Source organism: Patella vulgata, chromosome 6, assembly GCF_932274485.2.
Source record: "Patella vulgata chromosome 6, xgPatVulg1.2, whole genome shotgun sequence".
NCBI lineage: Eukaryota > Metazoa > Mollusca > Gastropoda > Patellidae > Patella > Patella vulgata.
The window spans coordinates 32,590,914-32,611,371 of record NC_065884.2 but is presented as its reverse complement, the minus strand read 5'-3'; the positions used below and the strand labels follow the sequence as shown (position 1 = coordinate 32,611,371).

Here is a 20,458-nt window from a genome sequence, read left to right as displayed (position 1 = left end):
AATTTGATTGGTTGATGCTTTGGGACACGATAACTTTAGTTCTAATTAAGTGAGATTGATGAAACTTGGTGTATAGATTTATTATATGAATACCTTAACTAAGTTCGATAATGAACATTTTTTGCTGAGGGTAAGCAGAGTGATAAGCAATTTGATTGGTAGAAACTTTGGAACACAATAACTCTCCTTCTAATTGAGGTAGAATGTTCAAACTTGGCATAGGTGTCTATTAGGTGAATGTTTAAACTTGATGTATATGTAGATGTTCATTAGGTGAATGTCTTGATTCTATCTGATAGAGAGTGATGAAACTTAGTGAAAAAAATAAATGTGCGATTAATTAATATGTGTCATCTATTTATTTTGCAATTTCGGCGGGGGACATCAGCCTCACTGTTGGCTTGTTATTTTATTTTGTGTGTCAACCTGAAATATATCACGAGAGTTATTTCCCTTTACTATGGCTATGGATTGATTCATTATTGAAACTGGTTGATCAAGACGAAAGCGTCATAGGTGTCGCTTCTCAACAAAATGGTTGCAGACGAATACACGTCCATTCCCACGAAATGATTCTGCTTCTATGTCTGTGGTGCGTAGTTTTAAACATGACGACGATATTTTCAATATCCGTTTTCGAGAAAAATGAAGGCACAACCCTTGTTGAAGGAGTTTCACACTTCAAGTTCGTGGCAAATCGTGTGCGAGTCGGGCATCACGAAAAATTCCCGATGTCATTCACTCATTGATTTTTTTGCCAATTGAATAAAGAAGACGAATGTTTCCACCCGGAAAATTATTAAGCTGTCAAATTAGCTCTTAAGTTTAATAAAAAAAACTTTCAGTTCGTTACTTTTTACGTCAGACCCCAAATTCATTAAACAAAATTAATGAATCTGTAGTATACAGCTAGGCTAATAAGTTTTCTGTATTGATTTCTCTAACTTTAAAAAAAAAATCTGAAAAAAAAAACCGACCTACCGACCCTTCTCCTCGATTGTGGGTCGGGTTTGGTGAAACAAAGATATTTTTAAGGTCAGCCTAATGAATGATACATCAAAGCGATAGCTTCCTGACCTGTCTGTCAACCGTGGCAATCATTTGACATTCTCCCGCCATTTTTAGAACTATAGTTACAAATAAAAACATCTAATGGGAACTTATTTGTTGGTAATATTATTGATTAATAAAGTATGATCTATATTATAAGTTATTATTTGTTGATACAAATTATGTCTAAATGTTTAATGTAGCCTAGAATAACAATACAAATCACTAAATTATTTCTAAATATTTATCGGCATTTAGAAGGCATGTCTAACAGTAATCACATGACATCAAGGGATATTCCCACCCCCCTTTTATCTTTCCTTCCAATCCATGTGATATTTTCCAAAACTTCTACTCATTATAATATAGTGTTCAGCAGTGAACTAGATAAATCAAAGGGGAAAAAAATGCTGCAAACTAGTAAGATTTGGATCTATTTCAAGATAAGCGACAGCACAAGACTTGCAGCGCTTCATACCAGCCCGGTATGCAATGATGAGCCATTGTTGACATCTTTTTTGGTGTAATTATCGAGAATCATGATAGACAAATAACTATTGTGAGGACCATTGTTTATTTCAGATAGTTGATAAATTTGTTAATACTTATCAAAAACAATTTAAACAAGCCAACAGTGAGGCTGATGTCCCCCGCCGAAATAGGAAAATAATTAGAGGACACATATAAATTTATCACAAATAAGCGGAACGGACAGACAGACAAACAGACAGACGGACGAACCCATTTTGATAGTTCCCTGCTTTCTTCGAAAGGCGGGGGACAATCAAAGTAGGAGAGTTATTGTTTTCCAAAGTCTCGACCAATCAAATTGTGTATCGCTCTGCTTACCCTGAGCAGAAAATGCTCATTATCAAACTTAGTCAAGGTATTACTGTAATGAAACTATACACCAAGTTTCATCAATCTCACTTAATTAGAACTAAAGTTATCGTGTCCCAAAGCATCAACCAATCAAATTGCTTATCTCTGCTTACCCTAAGCGGAAAATGCTCATCTTTGAACTCCATCAAGGCATTGACCTAATCAACACATACACCAAGTTTGAACATTCTAGCTCAATTAGGAAGAGAGTTATCGTGCCCCAAAGTATCAACCAATCAAATTGCTTATCTCTGCTTACCCTAAGCGGAAAATGCTCATCTTCGAACTCCATCAAGGCATTGACCTAATAAACACATACACCAAGTTTGAACATTCTAGCTCAATTAAAAGTTATCGTGTCCCAAAGCATCAACCAATCAAATTGCTTATCTCTGCTTACCCTAAGCGGAAAATGCTCATCTTCGAACTCCATCAAGGCATTGACCTAATCAACACATACACCAAGTTTGAACATTCTAGCCCAATTAGGAAGAGAGTTATCGTGTCCCAAAGCATCAACCAATCAAATTGCTTATCTCTGCTTACCCTAAGCGGAAAATGCTCATCTTCGAACTCCATCAAGGCATTGACCTAATAAACACATACACCAAGTTTGAACATTCTAGCTCAATTAGGAAGAGAGTTATTGTGTCCCAAAAAGTGTGACGGACAGACAGACGGACGGACAGACGGACGGACAGACAGACGGACAGACAGACGGACGAACCCATTTTAATAGTCCCCTGCTTTCTTCGAAAGGCGGGGGACAATAAAAAATTCATTAGTCTAATTAAGTATTGTTCTAGTTTGTGATCTTGTAATATCAACACGCACTGAAAACAGATCAAAGAGGGGTCTCCGCGATGTACTGACTGTTCTACAATTCTATGATTTTGATCATCATACAATTAGCTTATTCCCTATTCCAATCAAAAGTTTTATCAGGTGGACTGTTGTAGTTAATGTCTGTCTGCACATGCGCAGAAATGGTATTCTCAAAAATCTCATTGAGTGAAGCGAACTCTTAAACAATGTGAGAATAAATATTCAAAAAATAACGGAGACCAGTAAGGATTTTATACTGTTTATTCTTTCCTTTTATACGGCCCCTGAGAGAGTCTTGTATTACCGGTACATAGAAATAGCAACACGCACGGCAACCGAAATAAAACTTTCATTTTGGTTGCCCTCCACGTAGCTATTTATATAACAAATAGACCGGTAAGGATTTTTTACTGTTTATTCTTTCCTTTTTACGGCCCCTATGAGAGTCATGTATTACCGGTACGTCCAAATAGCAAAGTGCGTGTGCGTGTGCCTATTTAGTTGCACCGCATGTCAAGCAAAATAATGATTTGTTCACAACTCGGATAATATTTCAAAGGTAATAACCGAGTTGTTTTGAACAGATATTGGCAACTCCACTATCGGCGAAATGGCCGTGTATCGGCCGATACCGATTTCTCCCAAAATTACTGATGTTGAAACTGATTATCGTACCATCACTAGTGATAACTCTGACTTCTTCGCCTCATGACCGTAAACACTGTGTATTAATTTAAAGTCAATTGGATATTAACTTTAGCGTCCATAAGATAATATACTATAGTTGTTAAGACTTGTTTGTTACCTTTTCTGCACTTGGAGAAAGAAACATATCCATACACAGGTGTAAATATTGTAAAAATACACTTTCTGTCTCTATTATTTCTTCTATAATTTTCTCTCTCTTGTCTTTTTCTTTCTCCATTTTAATTCTTTCTTCTATTTTTCTTTTCCTATCTTCCTCCTTTCTTCTTTCAGTCTCGTCCATGTTATTGGCAGCTTTCCGTGCTTTTGGGCTCAGTTCATAAAGATTTTCTGAAAATATATTATAACAAGTTGGTGGTTGTCATCTAAGATATGCCAATATGGACAAAAAACAGGGAAAATCAATAGGAATCATCCTCTCATTGTCCCAATTACTGTCTGAACCACCCTAAATATTAAAAGTATTTTTTTTCGGTTAAATAAAATCCATTGTACAATTAAATATTCCAACGAATAAAAAGTTCTCTCTCGGAAAATTTGACTCCTCACAAACTTTGACATTGAGAACCAGTGGTTGCTAGGCAAGATATGCCCACATTTTGCAAGAGATGGATAGAGAACAACTAAAACAAAAGCAATTTTGCGTACAATCAAGGGCCATAATTCAGGAACTTACGATCGGATATCGAAAGGTACCAAGATCTTTGGGTTATAAAGGTATATTTCAAGTTTCATAAAAATCAGATCAACATTGTGACTTCTAGAGGGTCCACAACCTTGATATACCATATATTTACACTGTTTGCGTATACAAGGGGCGGCCATTTTGTCCAGCAGTTTTGGTCCCATTTTCACGGAATTCGAACTCAGCTATCATTACGGTGTAACGGTGATATTTTCAAATACTTTTTTTCAAATCAGATAAAACTTGTGACCTCTAGAGGGACCATGACAAGCTAAAAACAAGCGGTTGCCATGCAAGATACGCCCACATTTTGCAAGAGATGGACAGAGAACAAGCTCAAAAAAAGAAGTGATTTTTTCGTACAATCAAGGGCCATAATTCAGGAAGTTACAATCCGATATGCATGAATATTGAAAGGAACCAAGATCTTTGGGTTATAAACATGTATTTCAAGTTACATCAAAATCGAATCAAAATTGTGTCCACTCTCTAGAGGGTCCAAAACCTTGATATACAATATATTTACAATATTTGCGTACGAGGGGCAGCCATTTTGTCCGGCAGTTTTGGTCCGATTTGTACGAAATTCGGACTCAACCATCATAAGGGTTTGACAGGGATAAAAATTGTGACATCTAGAGGGATCACATCCTAAAAACGCGACTTTTCGTACAATCAAGGGCCATAATTCAGGAAGTTATGATCCAAAATGTGCGTATATCGAAAGAACCAAGATCTTTGGGTTATAAATATGTATTTCAAGTTTCATTGAAATCGGATCAAAACTGTGACCTCTATAGGGTCCACAACCATATTTTTTCGCTATTTGAGAACGAACGGCGGCCATTTTGTCTGTCAATTTTGGGCCAATTTTCACGAAATTCGAACTCAGTCGTCCTTAGGGTGTAACGGTGACATAATAATATGTTTTTTTAAATCGGATGAAAATTATGACCTTTAGGGTCCACAAGCTAAAAACGCGATTCTTCGTACAATCAGGGACCATAATTCAGGAACTTAAGGTCCGATATGCGCGAATATCGAAAGGAACCGAGAACTTTCGGTTATAAAATTACATTTCAAGTTTCAACAAAATCGGATAAAAATTGTGATCTCTATAGGGTCCACAACCATGATATACCATATTTTTACGCTATTTGACAACGAACGGCGGCCATTTTGTCTGTACATTTTGGGCCGATTTTCATGAAATTCGACCTCAGCTGTTTTTAGGGTGTGACGGTGATATAATAATACGTTTTTTTAAATCGGATAAAAATTATGACCTTTATTGGTTCCACAAGCTAAAAACGTGATTTTTCGTACAATCAGGGACAATAATTCAAGAAGTTACGGTCCGATATGCGCGAATATCGTAATGAACTGAGATCTTTGGGTTATAAACTTACATATCAAGTTTCAACAAAATCGGATAAAAATTGTGACCTCTATAGGGTCCACAACCTTGATATACCACATTTTTACGCTATTTGAGAACATACGGCGGCCATTTTGTCTGTCAATTTTGGGCTGATTTTCACGAAATTCGACCTCAGTCGTCCTTAGGGTGTAATGGTGACATTTTTTTAAATCGGATAAAAATTATGACCTATATAGGGTCCACAAGCTAAAAAGGCGATTTTTCGTACAATCAGGGGCAATAATTCAGGAAGTTACGGTCCGATATGTGCGAATATCGAAATGAACCGAGATCTTTGGGTTATAAACTTACATATCAAGTTTCAACAAAATCGGATAAAAATTGTGATCTCTATAGGGTCCACAACCTTGATAGACCACATTTTTACGCTATTTGAGAATGTTAGGCGGCCATTTTGTCTGTCAATTTTGGGCCGATTATCACGAAATTCGAACTCAGTCGTCCTTAGGGTGTAACGGTGACACAATAATACGTTTTTTTAAATCGGATAAAAATTATGACCTCTATAGGGTCCACAAGCTAAAAACGCGATTTTTCGTACAATCAGGGGCCATAATTCAGGAAGTTAAGGTCCGATATGCGCGAATATTGAAAGGAACCGAGATCTTTGAGTTATAAACTTACATTTCAAGTTTCAACAAAATCGAATAAAAATTGTGACCTCTATAGGGTCCACAACCTTGATATACCATATTTTTACGCTATTTGAGAACGAACGACAGCCATTTTGTCTGTCAATTTTGGGCCGATTTTCACGAAATTCGAACTCAGTCGTCCTTAGGGTCTAATGGGGATATAATAATATGTTTTTTTAAATCGGATAAAAATTATGACCTCTATAGGGTCCACAAGCTAAAAACGCGATTTTTCGTACAATCAGGGGCCATAATTCAGGAAGTTACAGTCCGATATGCGCGAATATCGAAAGGAACCAAGATTTTTGGGTTATAAACTTACATTTCAAGTTTCAACAAAATCGGATAAAAATTGTGACCTCTATAGGGTCCACAAGCTAAAAACGTGATTTTTCGTACAAACAGAGGCCATAATCCATGAAGTTTCGATCCGATACATGCCAATATCGAAAGCAGCCGAGATCTTTTGGGGATAAACCTACTCCTTGTCATGTACAACCGGGGAATCGAAACCCCGCCAGTTGACTCAATGACAGACCGTATGATACAGCGCAGCGCACACGTGCTAACCATTCGGCCATCCAACCCCGCCCCCCTAATTAGGTGAGAGTGAGGACACTTGGGGTATAGCTTTTTTTACATCAATACCTTGGCTAAGTTCGATAATAGCACGTTTTCTGCTGAGGGTAAGCAGAGCAGTAAACAATTTGATTGGTCGCTGCTTTGGAACAAAATAACTCTCTTTCTAATTGAGGTAAAATGTTTAAACTTGGTGTAGGCATTTATTAGGTGAATGCCTTGATGGAGTTCGATGATGAACATTGTCTGCTAACAGTAAGCAGAGATATGCAATCTGATTGGTCGGTGCTTTGGGGCACGATAACTTTGGTTATAATGAAGTGAGAGTGATGAAACTCTGAATATAGATTCATTATATCATTACCTTGACTAAGTTCAATGTTGAGAATTTTCTGCTTAGGCTAAGGAGCGATAAGCAATTTGATTGGTCAAGACTTTGGAACATAACAACTCTGCTTTTAATTGAGGCAGAATGTCTTGTCTTGACATTAGGTGAATGTCTTGACTGAGTTCAATGATTAACATTTCGAGCTGAAGCCAAGCAGAGCTAATCAATTTGATTGGTTGATGCTTTGGGACAAGATAATCCTGATTCTATCTGATAGAGAGTGATGAAACTTAGTGTATAGTTTGATTGCTTGATACTTTTGAAAAAAATATATGTGCGATTAATAGTACTAAACAAAATTCGAGTTTTTCCTCTGTGGGATTTGAACTCCTGACCAAACTGCGTAGCCTACTGCAGTCTAGTGCTTAACTATACCATTTAGTATAGAAGCCTATAACTACCATGCATAATTTCTACTTTTCGCCCCTTCAGAACAGGAAAGTCAAAAAGTAGAAAAGTAGAATTTACGACAAAATGTGAGGCAACAGCACGCTATACAAACCAAAATCAACTCGAAAATAGAAAACTAACAAATAATATACCGCGATAATAGAACACCTCGTTTTTTCATAATTCCTAATTTTTGACTTGCATTTTGGCTTGTATATCATCTTGTTGACTTTCGACTTAGTCATATTTTTGTATTTATTGATGGCAGTAAGAAGGCACCAACATGCATACCAAGCCAAATGCAACTCGAAAAGTAGAAATTAGGAAATTAACACACCGCACTATTAGCGACCTATCATTTTGGCTTGCTGACATACTGTCGACTTTTCGAGTTTTGCCTCGGAAGTTGTTGTAGTCTCTGCATTCCAGGTCACATTTGAATACATGCAATTCGCATTAACAAAATAGTCTGTATAATAAGTCTAGTATATATTGATGGCGATATTAGCGACCTATGATTTTTGGCTTGTTGTTGCGCTGTTGTTGCGCTTTTCGACTTTCGCCTCAGAATTCCAGGTCACATATGAATACGCGCATTGAAAATTGAATTTTGTTTACTGTGGCTTTATACAGCATGTAAAATATACAAATTTCAAAATTTGCCCGGTTGGATATTATTATTTTATTTCAATTTATATTAACACCATGGGTAGGAAAAGTAAGAATGAACCAAAATGTTCTAAAGTGAAAGACAAGTGTGATTGTAAGCATCTCTTACAAATGAAATTGAAATTTCTATCAGGATTCAGATTCTGGATCATTACGGTACCTAAAACAAGCCAAGGTATCGAGCAATCAAGCTATACAAGTTTCATCACTCTCTATCAGATAGAATCAAGATTATCTTGTCCCAAAACATCGACCAATGAAATTGGCTAGCTCTGCTTAGCTTCATCTCGAAATGTTAATCATTGAACTCAGTCAAGACATTCACCTAAAGAACATCTACATCAAGTTTAAACATTCTACCTCAATTAAATGTAGAGTTGTTATGTCCCAAAGTCTTGACCAATCAAAATACTTATCGCTCCTTAGTCTGAGCAGAAAATTCTCACTATCGAACTTAGTCAAGGTAATAATATAATGAATCTTTATTCAGAGTTTCATCGCTCTCACTTCATTATAACCAAAGTTATTGTGCCCCAAAGCATCAACCAATCAGATTGCTTATCGTCTGCTTACCGTAAGCAGACGATGTTTATCATCGAACTCAAGGCATTCACCTAATGAACGCCTACACCAAGCTTAAACATTCTACTTCAATTAGAAGGAGAGTTATTGTGTTCCAAAGTCTCGACCAATCAAATTGCTTATTGCTCTGCTTATCCTGAGCAGAAAATGCTCATTATCGAACTTAGTCATGGTATTGATGTGAAAAAACTATACACCAACTCCATCAAGGGATTCACATAATGAACGCCTACACCAAGTTTGAACATTCTACCTCAATTAGAAGGAGAGTTATTGTGTTCCAAAGTCTCGACCAATCAAATTGCTTATCGCTCTGCTTACCCTGAGCAGAAAATGCTCATTATCGAACTTAGTCAAGATATACACCAAATTTCATCACTCTCACTTAATTAGAACTTAAATTATCGTGTCCAAAGCATCAACCAATGAAATTGCCTATCTCTGCTTACCCTAAGCAGAAAATGCTTATCTTCGAACTCCATCAAGGCATTGACCTAATAAACACCTACACCAAGTTTGAACATTCTAGGTCAATTAGAAGGAGAGTTATTGTGTCCCAAATAGTGTGATGGACGGACGGACGGACAGATGGACAAACCCATTTTAATAGTCCCCTGCTTTCTTCGAAAGACGGGGGACAAAAATATAAAAACATAACCCAAGTCGAAAGTCGACAAGACAGTACACAAGCCAAAATGCAAGTCGAAAATTAGAAATTAGGAAAAAAACGAGATGTGCTTTTATCGTTGTGTATTATTTCTTAATTTCCTGTTTTTGAGTCGATTTTGGGTGCTGTCGCCTCAAATTTTGTCATAACTTCTACTTTTTGACTTTCGTGTTTTGTAGGGGCGAAAAGTAGAAATTACGAATGGTAGTTATAGGCTTCCATAATTTAACTATATCCACATTGCACCCACCCATGTGGACGTGACGTGACATTTCCTGACATGGCATATTTTGATGATGTGACAAGGATTTTTTCCTGTTAGGACTACATCTATTGAAACATGCCAGTACTGCATCACTGTTCTAGTTACTTTTATTCTATAACATATTGTAGATTTCTAGAAGATAATATAGTAATTGAAAAATAATAATTTAACCTTTTAATTGACAAAGTTCTACTGACAATCCTGTAATGTTGGCTTCATAAAATCCTAAACTTTCTTTTACTTCTTCTTTTATCTCTGCATTTACAGTCTTTAGCAAGGTCACAACATTTTCTTTAGATTTCTCATATTTCTGTAAAGTTTGTGAAATACAACATCTAAAGTTACACCATCATGTGAGCTGATAAGATAATTGATCTGTTTGGGCTAGATTTACTACAGATATAGGCTTAGCATAGCTTTCATTGACACTTATGCAATTTGCAATTGCTAAAAAATCAATGATTACAAAATAAGCAATGTTATATTATCTAGTATAGACTGTCAAATACTGAATATAAAACAAAGATATGAGTGATATGCTTTGTTACCTTTAAGTCAACAATGATTTCAGATATCCGTCGTTTTAATTCAATAACAACCTCAGCATTTGCTGCATCTTCTGTAAACACAACATGTTTCAGTTAAACACAATGAAAATACATACTTCTTTCAAATCCTTTTTAATTTCACTAGCCCGATGTGACAGATCATGAGTATTCTCGATGCATGGATCAACATGTAAAGACTAGTTAACCAACAATATATATGTAGAACAATTACATTCTAGTCATACTAAAATAAACACTCCTGTATAGTACAGTCTTTCTCTCTCATACTTAGAATTCTAATGTTACTAAATTCACAAATAATCCAGGCAAGATAGCATAAGTGCAGGCAGTTACTGCAATAGAAATGTCGACCACGGTTTATGGTCGGTCTAGACATATCACCAGAAAAAAGTCTGAGTCCAAAATCTGTGTCCAAATGGGTCAAATTGGCCAAAATCCAAAATGGCCACCGGTTTTGGCTTGTAAATTATCATATTTTGGTATCAAAATATATGTTTTCGGGTTAACTAAATCCATTCCATACACATTTTTTTATATGTTTTACCACTGAGTCAATATTGGGGGTTATTCAAGATGGCGGTCAGTTTGGGCTGGAAAATTCGAATTTTACATAAGGATCAAGTTTGGTGTCAAAATATAGGTTATCGAGGTAGCTGAATCCATTTAGTGATTAAGTGATTCCCCTGGGTCAATATAGGAGACATTCCAATAAGGGATTTAGATTTCCGATTAGGGATTGGAGTTTAAGGATACTCCTAGCTTAAACCTAATACAATGGCATTCATCCAGTATCAACTAAATTTCATTTGGCGTGTCTCCCAGCTCACTGCAGTAGCAGGGTGGGGGTATGTTTACTGGGGCCACTCCCAGGTCACTGCGGAAGCTGATCATGCCTATTGGAACACATGGCGAATTTATTTCACAAAATGCTTCAAATGTTGAGACACATATAATATGGATACAGTATCACCTGTTTGTCAGATATGCTATGAACCATTTGATAATGAAGAGACCACCGTTATTGAAGAGGAGGAGCGGTGCAAAATTCATTTTTGCAGACCGTTGTCTTTTACATGGTCTGTAGGAAAGACTAGCAGACGGTCCATTACAACAGATATAAACAGTGACTACTGTTACATCACTCTGTGTAACCTAAGCAAAAAATCTCATTGCAGTGGCATGTTTGGTAGTTAGTTAATCACCTACCCTGCCCTCATAAATATAAAAACAAAAGAAACTGGAAATGGTTAATAACGCTCGAATCCGATGAGATTTCCTACGAGGATATAGGGGAGGGAGCGGGGGTGGCTATGTGCCCTCCCGTCCGAAAATGTGCCCCTGAATTTTGACAGAAATACCTTAAATACTCAAGACTCAAGGAAATACCCACCCTATTGACAACATTGTGCCCCCTTTTTCTGCTGCCCTTCCCTCGTTCCAACCAAATCCAGAGATAAGAAAAGCCAACGCACTCAATGTACGTACAGAATATGTACGTTTTTCATTGATGATGTAAGGGCCCCTACAAGCTCAATCAGACCCTGATTTCCACGGATTAATAGTTTCATAATACAAGCTCAATCAGGGCCTGATTTCCACGGATTAGTTCCATAATATTCAGAATCAATTAATTTGTCTTAGTTTTATTTTTTTATCTAAATGAATTTAAGAAAATTGCAACATGGGCATCGAGAAAGTCTTTGCTTGTTAGCCTACTGAAGGCCAATACTGAACACAAATTTTCCAGATCCTACCCCCTCCCCTAAAGTGCCCTACCTTTGGCCTGCCTACTCTTATTCAGAGGCCCTAGCACAAACCTCTGCTCATTTTTGAACTTAGTCATGACTTTACACCAAGTTCTGTCCTAAAATCTCTGCCATTGAAATTGATATCTCTGTTCATTATTGAACGTATGGTGGGCTGTTCATTATCAAATGGTTCACTGCATATTGGGATCAATCTGTGTCTCATCTGAATCATTTTGTGAAAACAATTTGCTGTGTGCTTTCAATATGTTTAGCCATCTTGGCTCAATTTTTGAGGTTGTTGATAGAAATCGGACACGCCCACAACGCTGCGTCCAGTGAGCTGAGAGTGGCCCCTTTCATCATGCCTGCTACACTGCTTTAGTTTATGCTTGATCAATGCCATCGTATTATATCTGAGGCAGACTCAACTACTCTTAATCCCCAAATCTCCTATCGGATTTTCACATATTTTGACCCAGGGGAACCAGTTGAATACCAAGATGAGACTAAAGCATCGCTGACGCTGCAATATACATCCACATTCCTTTCATTGATATGGTACTTCTTGAAATGAAGAGAATGTAATATGACAAGAGGCAAAGAAGGTTAGGTGTTGGGTTTGTTTTGCCAAATTTAGAGACTAAATATTAACATCATGGATTTAGCTGTTCAAGTCATAAAGATTCATTGAAAATCAATATACTTGTTTGTCTCAAGACCTTAAACACTGTGTATAAATTTAAAGTCAATCGGATATTAACTTTAGCCTCTACAGCGTCCACAAGATTTTTCAAAGTGATCAAGGGCCATAACTCTGACAAAAATTATCGGAAATCGCTGAAAATCAATAGGATTCTTCGTCTCATGACCTTAAACACTGTGTATAAATTTGAAGTCAATCGGATATTAACTTTACCCTCTAGAGCATCCACAAGATTTTTCGAAGTGATCAAGGGCCATAACTGTAATTATCGGAAATCGCTGAAAATCAATAGGCTTCTTTATCTCATGACCTTTAACACTGTGTATAAATTTAAAGTCAATCGGATATTAACTTTGGTCTTTAGAGCATCCACAAGATTTTTTGAAGTGATCAAGGGCCTTAACTCTAGCCATAATTATCGGAAATCGCTGAAAATCAACAGGCTTTTTCGTCTCATGACCTTAAACACTGTATATAAATCTTAAGTCAATCAGATATTAACTTAGACCTCTAGAGCGTCCACAAGATTTTTTGATGTGATCAAGGGCCATAACTCTGGCAGTAATTACCGGAAATAGCTGAAAATCAATAGGCTTTTTCGTCTCATGACCTTAAACACTGTTTATAAATTTAAAGTCAACGGATATTAACTTTAGCCTCTAGAGCATCTACAATATTTTGTGAAGTGATCAAGGGTCATAACTCTGGCAGTAATTAACTACTTACATTATTCCAATGGAAATATTTGTCAACATTTCTTAGCGTGTTTATTTATTTAACAAGCGGTTGCCATGCATGATACGCCCGCATTTTGCAAGAGATGGACAGAGAACTAGCTAAAAAGATAGGTTGCCACTTGCAAGGCAACGAAACATACTCCCACAGCTGCTAAATCGTCCGGGCAGTCAACAAGAGTTGTCGCATATTTTTATTTTTTTCGATAATGAAACATTTATAATACACTATAATCTGCTTAAGAGTAACAATACTAACAACTCACTAAGTAATTATCAGAAAATCATTAGAATTTGTTTGGTTTTTATGAAGTTCTGTCCCATGCTAACGTTAAGTATACAAAACATTTAATATCAATATATTTGTTTGTCTCAAGACCTTAAACTCTGTGTATCAATCTGAAGTCAATCGGATGATAACTTTAGCCTCTAGAGCATCCACAAGATATTTTGAAGTGATCAAGGGCCATAACTCTGGCAGTAATTATCAGACATTGCTGAAAATCAAAAGGTTTCTTCATCTCATGACCTTACACACTGTGTATAAATTTAAAGTCAATCGGATATCAACTTTGGCCTCTAGAGCGTCCACAAGATATTTTGAAGTGATCAAGGACCATAACTCTGGCAGTAATAATCAGAAATTGCTGAAAATCAATAGGCTTCTTCGTCTCATGACCTTATACACTGTGTATAAATTTACATCAATCGGATATTAACTTTGGCCTCTAGCTATATAGAGTGTCCACAAGATTTTTTGAAGTGATCAAGGGCCATAACTATTGCAGTAATTATCTGAAATCACTGAAAATCAATAGGCTTCTTCGTCTCATGACCTTAACACTGTGTATAAATTTATTTAAGTCAATCGGATATTAACTTTAGTCTCTAGAGCTTGTGGACGCCTGACGGACGGACAGGGGCGACAACAATAACAACATTTCAAATGGGATTTTTTTGTACAACCAGGGACCATAATCCAGGAAAATATGGTCCGATATGCGCGATCTTTGGGTTATGAACATACATTTCAAGTTTCATCAAAATCGGATAAAAATTGTGACCTCTAGAGGGTCCACAACCTTCGTATTACATACTTATACACAATTGGGCAGTTTCATTTCAATTTTCCCGCATTCGAATTCAACCTTCATTATGGTGGAATGGTGATATATACTCTTCAAAAAAGTAGGGGATATTGAAATGCAAATACCTATGCAGGTTGTGATATGATAAATAGTCATGGACACTTGACATGCTTTGAGAGTATGTTCAAAGATGAAGAACTTATCGCCTCAACAGAACCACTGAGATGCACATGGGACACGCAATAGCGCAATACACGTGGGAGGGGTTCATTGTCAAATTTGACACTTCACTGTCACATGCTGGTTTATCTATCCATGTTTGCTTTCCTATATTCACCCTTTTTAATTTAAATCGGATAAAAATTATGATTTAAATTTTGTACAATCAAGAGTATTAAGTTTCATCAATATCAGATCAAAATTGGGACCGCTAGAGGGTCCACAACCTTGATATACCAGATGTTTTGCGTACGGGGAGGGTCAGATAATAATTGTGACCTCTAGAGAGACCACAATCTAAAAATGTGATTTTTCATACAATCAAGGACCATAATTCAGGAAGTTACGATCCGACATGTGCAAATATCGAAAGGAACCAAGATCTTTGGGTTATAAACATGTATTTCAAGTTTCATCAAAATTGGATTAAAATTGTGACCTCTAGAAGATCCACAACCTTGATATACCTTATTTTTACACTATTAGCGTATGAGCGGCGGCCATTTTGTCCGGTAGTTTGGGTCTGATTTTCACGAAATTCGAACCCAACCATCATTACGGTATAACAATAGTATATTCAAACGTTTTTTCAAATCGGATAATAATTGTGACCACAAGCTAAAAGTGTTATTTTTCGTACAATCAGGAGCCATAATTTAGAAAGTTACAATCCGATATGCGCAAATATCGAAAGGAACTAAGATCTTTGGATTATAAACATGCATTTCAAGTTTCATCAAAATCAGATGAAAATTGTGACCTCTAGAGTGTCCACAAGCGAAAAACGTGATTTTTCATACAATCAGGGGCCATAATCCATGAAGTTTCGATCCGATATATGCCCATATTGAAAGGAACCGAGATCTTTTGCAGATAAACCTATAGGTTAGTTGCTGAAGCAACATTTAGAGATCTACGTAAATTAATTTTTTATTTTCATTTTTGAAAAATAAAACAACATTAGTTAAACACACACACACTTAATATAGAAAATCGTGTGAGAAGCTTGATAACATACGTAGGGTGATCAATTGAGTGTTTGAAAAACTGTTTGTGATGATCCCAAATTTCTGTAACTAGTAATAGTAATAGTATTAGATTTTCATGTATATTTGGCTTTGAATTTAATTACAGTTTTCTTTTGGTTTTTAAAATTATCTCTTTGGCTTTTTCTGTCTCACCTTGCCTACGGTTTTGTCAGTTATTTATTTTTATATCTAATTTTAATGTAATCACTGTCCATTGTATTTGTTTTATCGGTAATCCTTGTATTTTTTATTGTTCATGTGTAATGTCCTGTATTGTTAATCTAGTCTACTTCCCTCTCTTTTGTCTCATTGCTCATGCGTGGCACGCCGTATTTAAGGACTAACAGCTAGTCTGTCGGGGATTCAGATGAAGGATTTCAAGGTGAGAGGTCAGGTGTTACTTCTTGTGTCTGGATACGTGACCATTTGTTGGGCCATGTGTCTCAAGTTACCTTGACCACAATCTGGGCTTTTGCTCATACATTGGCCAATACTTGTAAGCCCTACACTCAGAACTGCTAAAGGGTGAATCTGAGCACAGCCACCATATATTTCTCAGTCATGGTTGTTATTTGTACGTGTATCGAAAGAAAATTAATTTTGTGACTATTACTCGGTATTACCGCGTTAAAACTGAAATAAGATGTGTTAATTACAGGCATGATTCTGGGGACTAAAAAAAATAACTGAAATGTTTGGCCATAGGCCAAAAATACGCTGAGGTATACGATTGAGGCACGCCTTTTTTAAAATTTAACTTTAAATCGTGCACTCTGAAGACATTTGGATGGTAAATGCCTTGATTAAAAATAAACCTGATGCAGCAAATTCCAGCAAATATACAAAACAAAAACAGATAAAATAATTTATTTGTTTAAACAGTCTGGCTTTTTTTGAGGCAGACTGTAAAAGTTCCTTTGATTTTTTTTTTAGTTAAGGTTTTGCTTTTTATTTCTAGGTATTCTTTCTTTTCTTCTTTTTTTTCTTTATTTTCCATCCCCGAGTCACGAGTGCCGTAGCTGATGTCTTTTTCACATACAATGCAAAAAGCTTTTCCTGGTTGACGCAACTTTCGGATAGATTATAGATAATCCAATGGCTTTCCATTCACCTCCTTCTCCATTTCCATAGATTTTACGTTGTCAATCATTTTTATGTCGTGAATATTGTCGCGTTGAACAATATTTTTAACGGTCGTCATTTTCTATTTTTGTACAGAATGCCGGATGTGCGTTTTACTTTCACTTTTTACTCGGGATAGTTCGCACCACAGTATTCCTATGGATATTAAATACGGTCTTGATCGTATATATATATATATTTTTTTTTTTTATATCAATTACCTAAAAGAGGTTAATAAATGTTTTTACATCACTGATGACCAAAAATATTAAAGCCACAGAAAATGACAATATATAAATTATAATAGAAACTGTGCCGTTACAAATAAGCGCAGCTTAGGAAAGTTGTGAATCGACCAACGCTAACTATTACAGGTGAAGCGAAACGACAGATCAAGTCAGCAGAGTAATACTTTTCTGCAATTTCATTGGACATTAATTCCCAAGTCTCGATTACCATGCTTTTAATTTTCTACGTTGACACGGCAATTGAAACATAGTCTGGTTAACCTTCCAAGCATAGCACACGGTGAGGATATAATAATATAACAACCAAGATCGTCAGACAAAGTCAAAAGACTCTACCATGCCCAAAATTTTTATTGCAAATTTAGATGATTCACGAAAACGACCCTCGGGCGATGAAAATAGCGGAAATCCGTTAAATAACGGAAAAAAATCATGCCTGTGATTAACAAGGGTGAAAAACTGTGAGTTAATTAACGCTAGGGGTGAAAAACTGTGCGACAGTGCGTTTTCAGTTGAGATGTGTTAATTATCCGACCGGTAAAAAATGAATGTCAATGTTGTGTATCGTTTAAAGGAGCATAATCAAGGAACAACAGGTTTTATCTGACACGTACGTGTTAAAGTAGCTAAGTCTCTAACTCAATATCATCCAAATTCCTACACGTTGAAAATACGAATTATTTGTCAATTCAAATCAACATTGATGTTGTGATCTTACCAGGAAAAGGCAGGCTTCTGATATCCAATATTTAAGACAAAATAAATATTTTACCATTCATATTCAACTGGAGAGCCTGCTGAATAGACTGGAATAACCAGACGCTAGAAATTGCTATAGGATTGAGACACATGCCTTATTTCGCTGGACATAACTGATTTAAAATTTAGAGTCAAAACGGAAACAATTGAATGTAAATCAGTTTATATACAATCAGATTACATTATTATATGCGTTGCGACCCATTTGGGTCAATTTTTAGGCCCCAAGTATTAGCAATTTAGCTCCTTTAAATCAAAATTTGGGAAGTAAAACTGTTTTACCGTGCGATTTATCATTCGACCATGTGTTTTACGCAGGTCTTTGTATAATTAAAGACAGGTCTCTAGACAGGCGTGTGTGCTCGCTATGATCTACGTTTCTCTTATGTGTCTTTTGTACTGCGTACCATATATATATATAAAGTTGAATTTAATGAAATAAAAATACGGACCTTACTCTATCGCATACGGAAAGGCAAATGTAATGTCGTCATTTATAAATACCCAGCAGTGAGAGCCCAATTTGAATATCCACAGGAATACAGAGAGTAAATCCAGCAAAAACAACAGAAATATATTTCTGCTTTATTGCTAAAGAGACGCGTACTCACCGTTTGACATTTATTAAATTTATAAAAACGTGCCACGTTGCGTAAATTGTGCATCTTACCTTCAATAGCAATATCCATAAAACAGAAATCTCCATATTGATAAATAATACGGCACAACCAACCGAACAGTGATAATTTCCACACAAATGATATATTTAAACTAAAATTACTTTAGCTTTTCACTAAATTTACATCGCATACGATCCAATGATCCTCATTCCAGAACTTGTAATTTATAATACTATAATAGCCGCTTTTATGCAATTACAGAATTGTTCCGTGATCTAACATATCAAAGAAGCACATAAGCCCGATATGACAGATAATCATTTTTCGAGACATGTCTTCTATTCTTACGACCATACTTGGCGTTTATGCTGCGTAGCATATAGTCACGCTACTTATAAAGTTGCATTTAATAAAATAAAAATATTGACCTTAAGTGCTTGTCCACGAGAAAACCATGCAAAATCGGGCAAAATCGGGAAGTTGAGGGGTCGGCTGATTCCATTCATATTCATAAGGTTTGGTCATGCCCATGAGACTACTCGATAGCCAAAACTGCCGATCTCAGAAATTGATCCTAGCCGAGATACAGCAGGCAGGTGTTTTTTTCTCATTTTTTCGTCAATTTTAGGCAATATTAGCTGCTGTTTTTCAGGTTGTAAATGTGTACTTATGAAACAAATGATGATTCGATATATTAGGCTAGGTAGTAATGTTTCAAAAAAATGAAGAAAGAAAAATCTATCTTATCAAATGTATCAAATCAAATCAAGTAAATCAAATCAAATCTTATAAAGTACCCTAACTTTATGCAGTGATATCTCCACTGCTGCGAGGTCCCATGAATTCTTTTTGTGGTTGTTAGTAACTGGGTATCAGGTCTTTCGATTAAAAAAATAAAATTTCATATATGTCTTTAACTACACTCTCAAAAATAGTGGGTAATTTTGACAAAAATCGGATAAATTCGACAATTTTAAGCAGCTTTATCCCCAATATTATCAAACTGATATTCAAACAAATGTAGTATAATACAGACGCCTTCACAACTGCTATGTTTTCGCAACATAATGTTCGTATGACAACTCTTACTGCAACTGGAAGTGAAAGTTTGCTAAAATTTGCATTATTTCACTCTTAAATCTCTTGATATGTACAGATCTCATTATAAGTTGAGAGAACTGTCATAGCTCACAGTAGTCATTGAATAGTAAAATGTAGACCTAAAGCCTCAAGATTGGAAAATAAATTCTACACTCTAAAAAGTTTCAGGTCAGCACGACTAAAAAGGCAAGATTTTGTCTTTTCTTTCAATTTTCAGGACCGATGTTATCTTTACCTCTACCTGCGACCAATGAGTTAATCATCTATATTTAGACTACACCCTCCCTACAAGTAGTAGTCCTACACTCTTAAAGTACGGTGATCATCATCTTCACAAAAAAAAACATAAATAAACAAAAAACTGTTTTTTTTCAATTGGGTTAATGTAGCAATAGGTGTACGTATATATCAGAATATCGAACAGCAACAATTGGTACTAGTAGTAAATTGTTTAATACATGTTGGTCTAATTCGTAACATTTAAGCAGAAAGCGCAGATTGCTCTCTGAGGTAAGAATATACAATCGCAGATTAAATACTAAATTGGGCAATGCCCCTTATTGACCTCGTGAGTCAATCATTAATCCTCACAAAATATCAAATATATACAAAAATTACTTTCGGGAGGGAATACTTATCCTTACAAAATATCACATCTAATTACATTCATGAACCCTCACAAAATATCAAATGTAATACAAAAACTACGTTCATAATTTATATCAGAGACATTTAATGAATCCTTCCCTTACAAAA

At 36.0% G+C, this 20,458-nt stretch overlaps 1 protein-coding gene across 3 annotated transcripts in view; it reads right to left on the bottom strand.

The window, feature by feature from the left end:
- LOC126825375 (dynamin-binding protein) overlaps positions 1 to 20,458 on the bottom strand; it is a 143,141-nt gene that overhangs the window by 59,292 nt on the left and 63,391 nt on the right. For all 3 annotated transcript variants that reach the window (XR_008788428.1, XR_008788429.1, XM_056101584.1), the window contains exons 4-6: positions 10,312 to 10,382; positions 9,935 to 10,073; positions 3,563 to 3,792 (exon numbers count right to left, since the gene is read on the bottom strand). Coding sequence is in view for 1 of the 3 variants with exons in the window: in XM_056101584.1 (XP_055957559.1) it covers positions 3,563 to 3,792; positions 9,935 to 10,073; positions 10,312 to 10,382 (440 nt within the window). In the remaining 2 variants the exon portion in view is untranslated. The remainder of the gene's footprint in view (positions 1 to 3,562; positions 3,793 to 9,934; positions 10,074 to 10,311; positions 10,383 to 20,458) is intronic.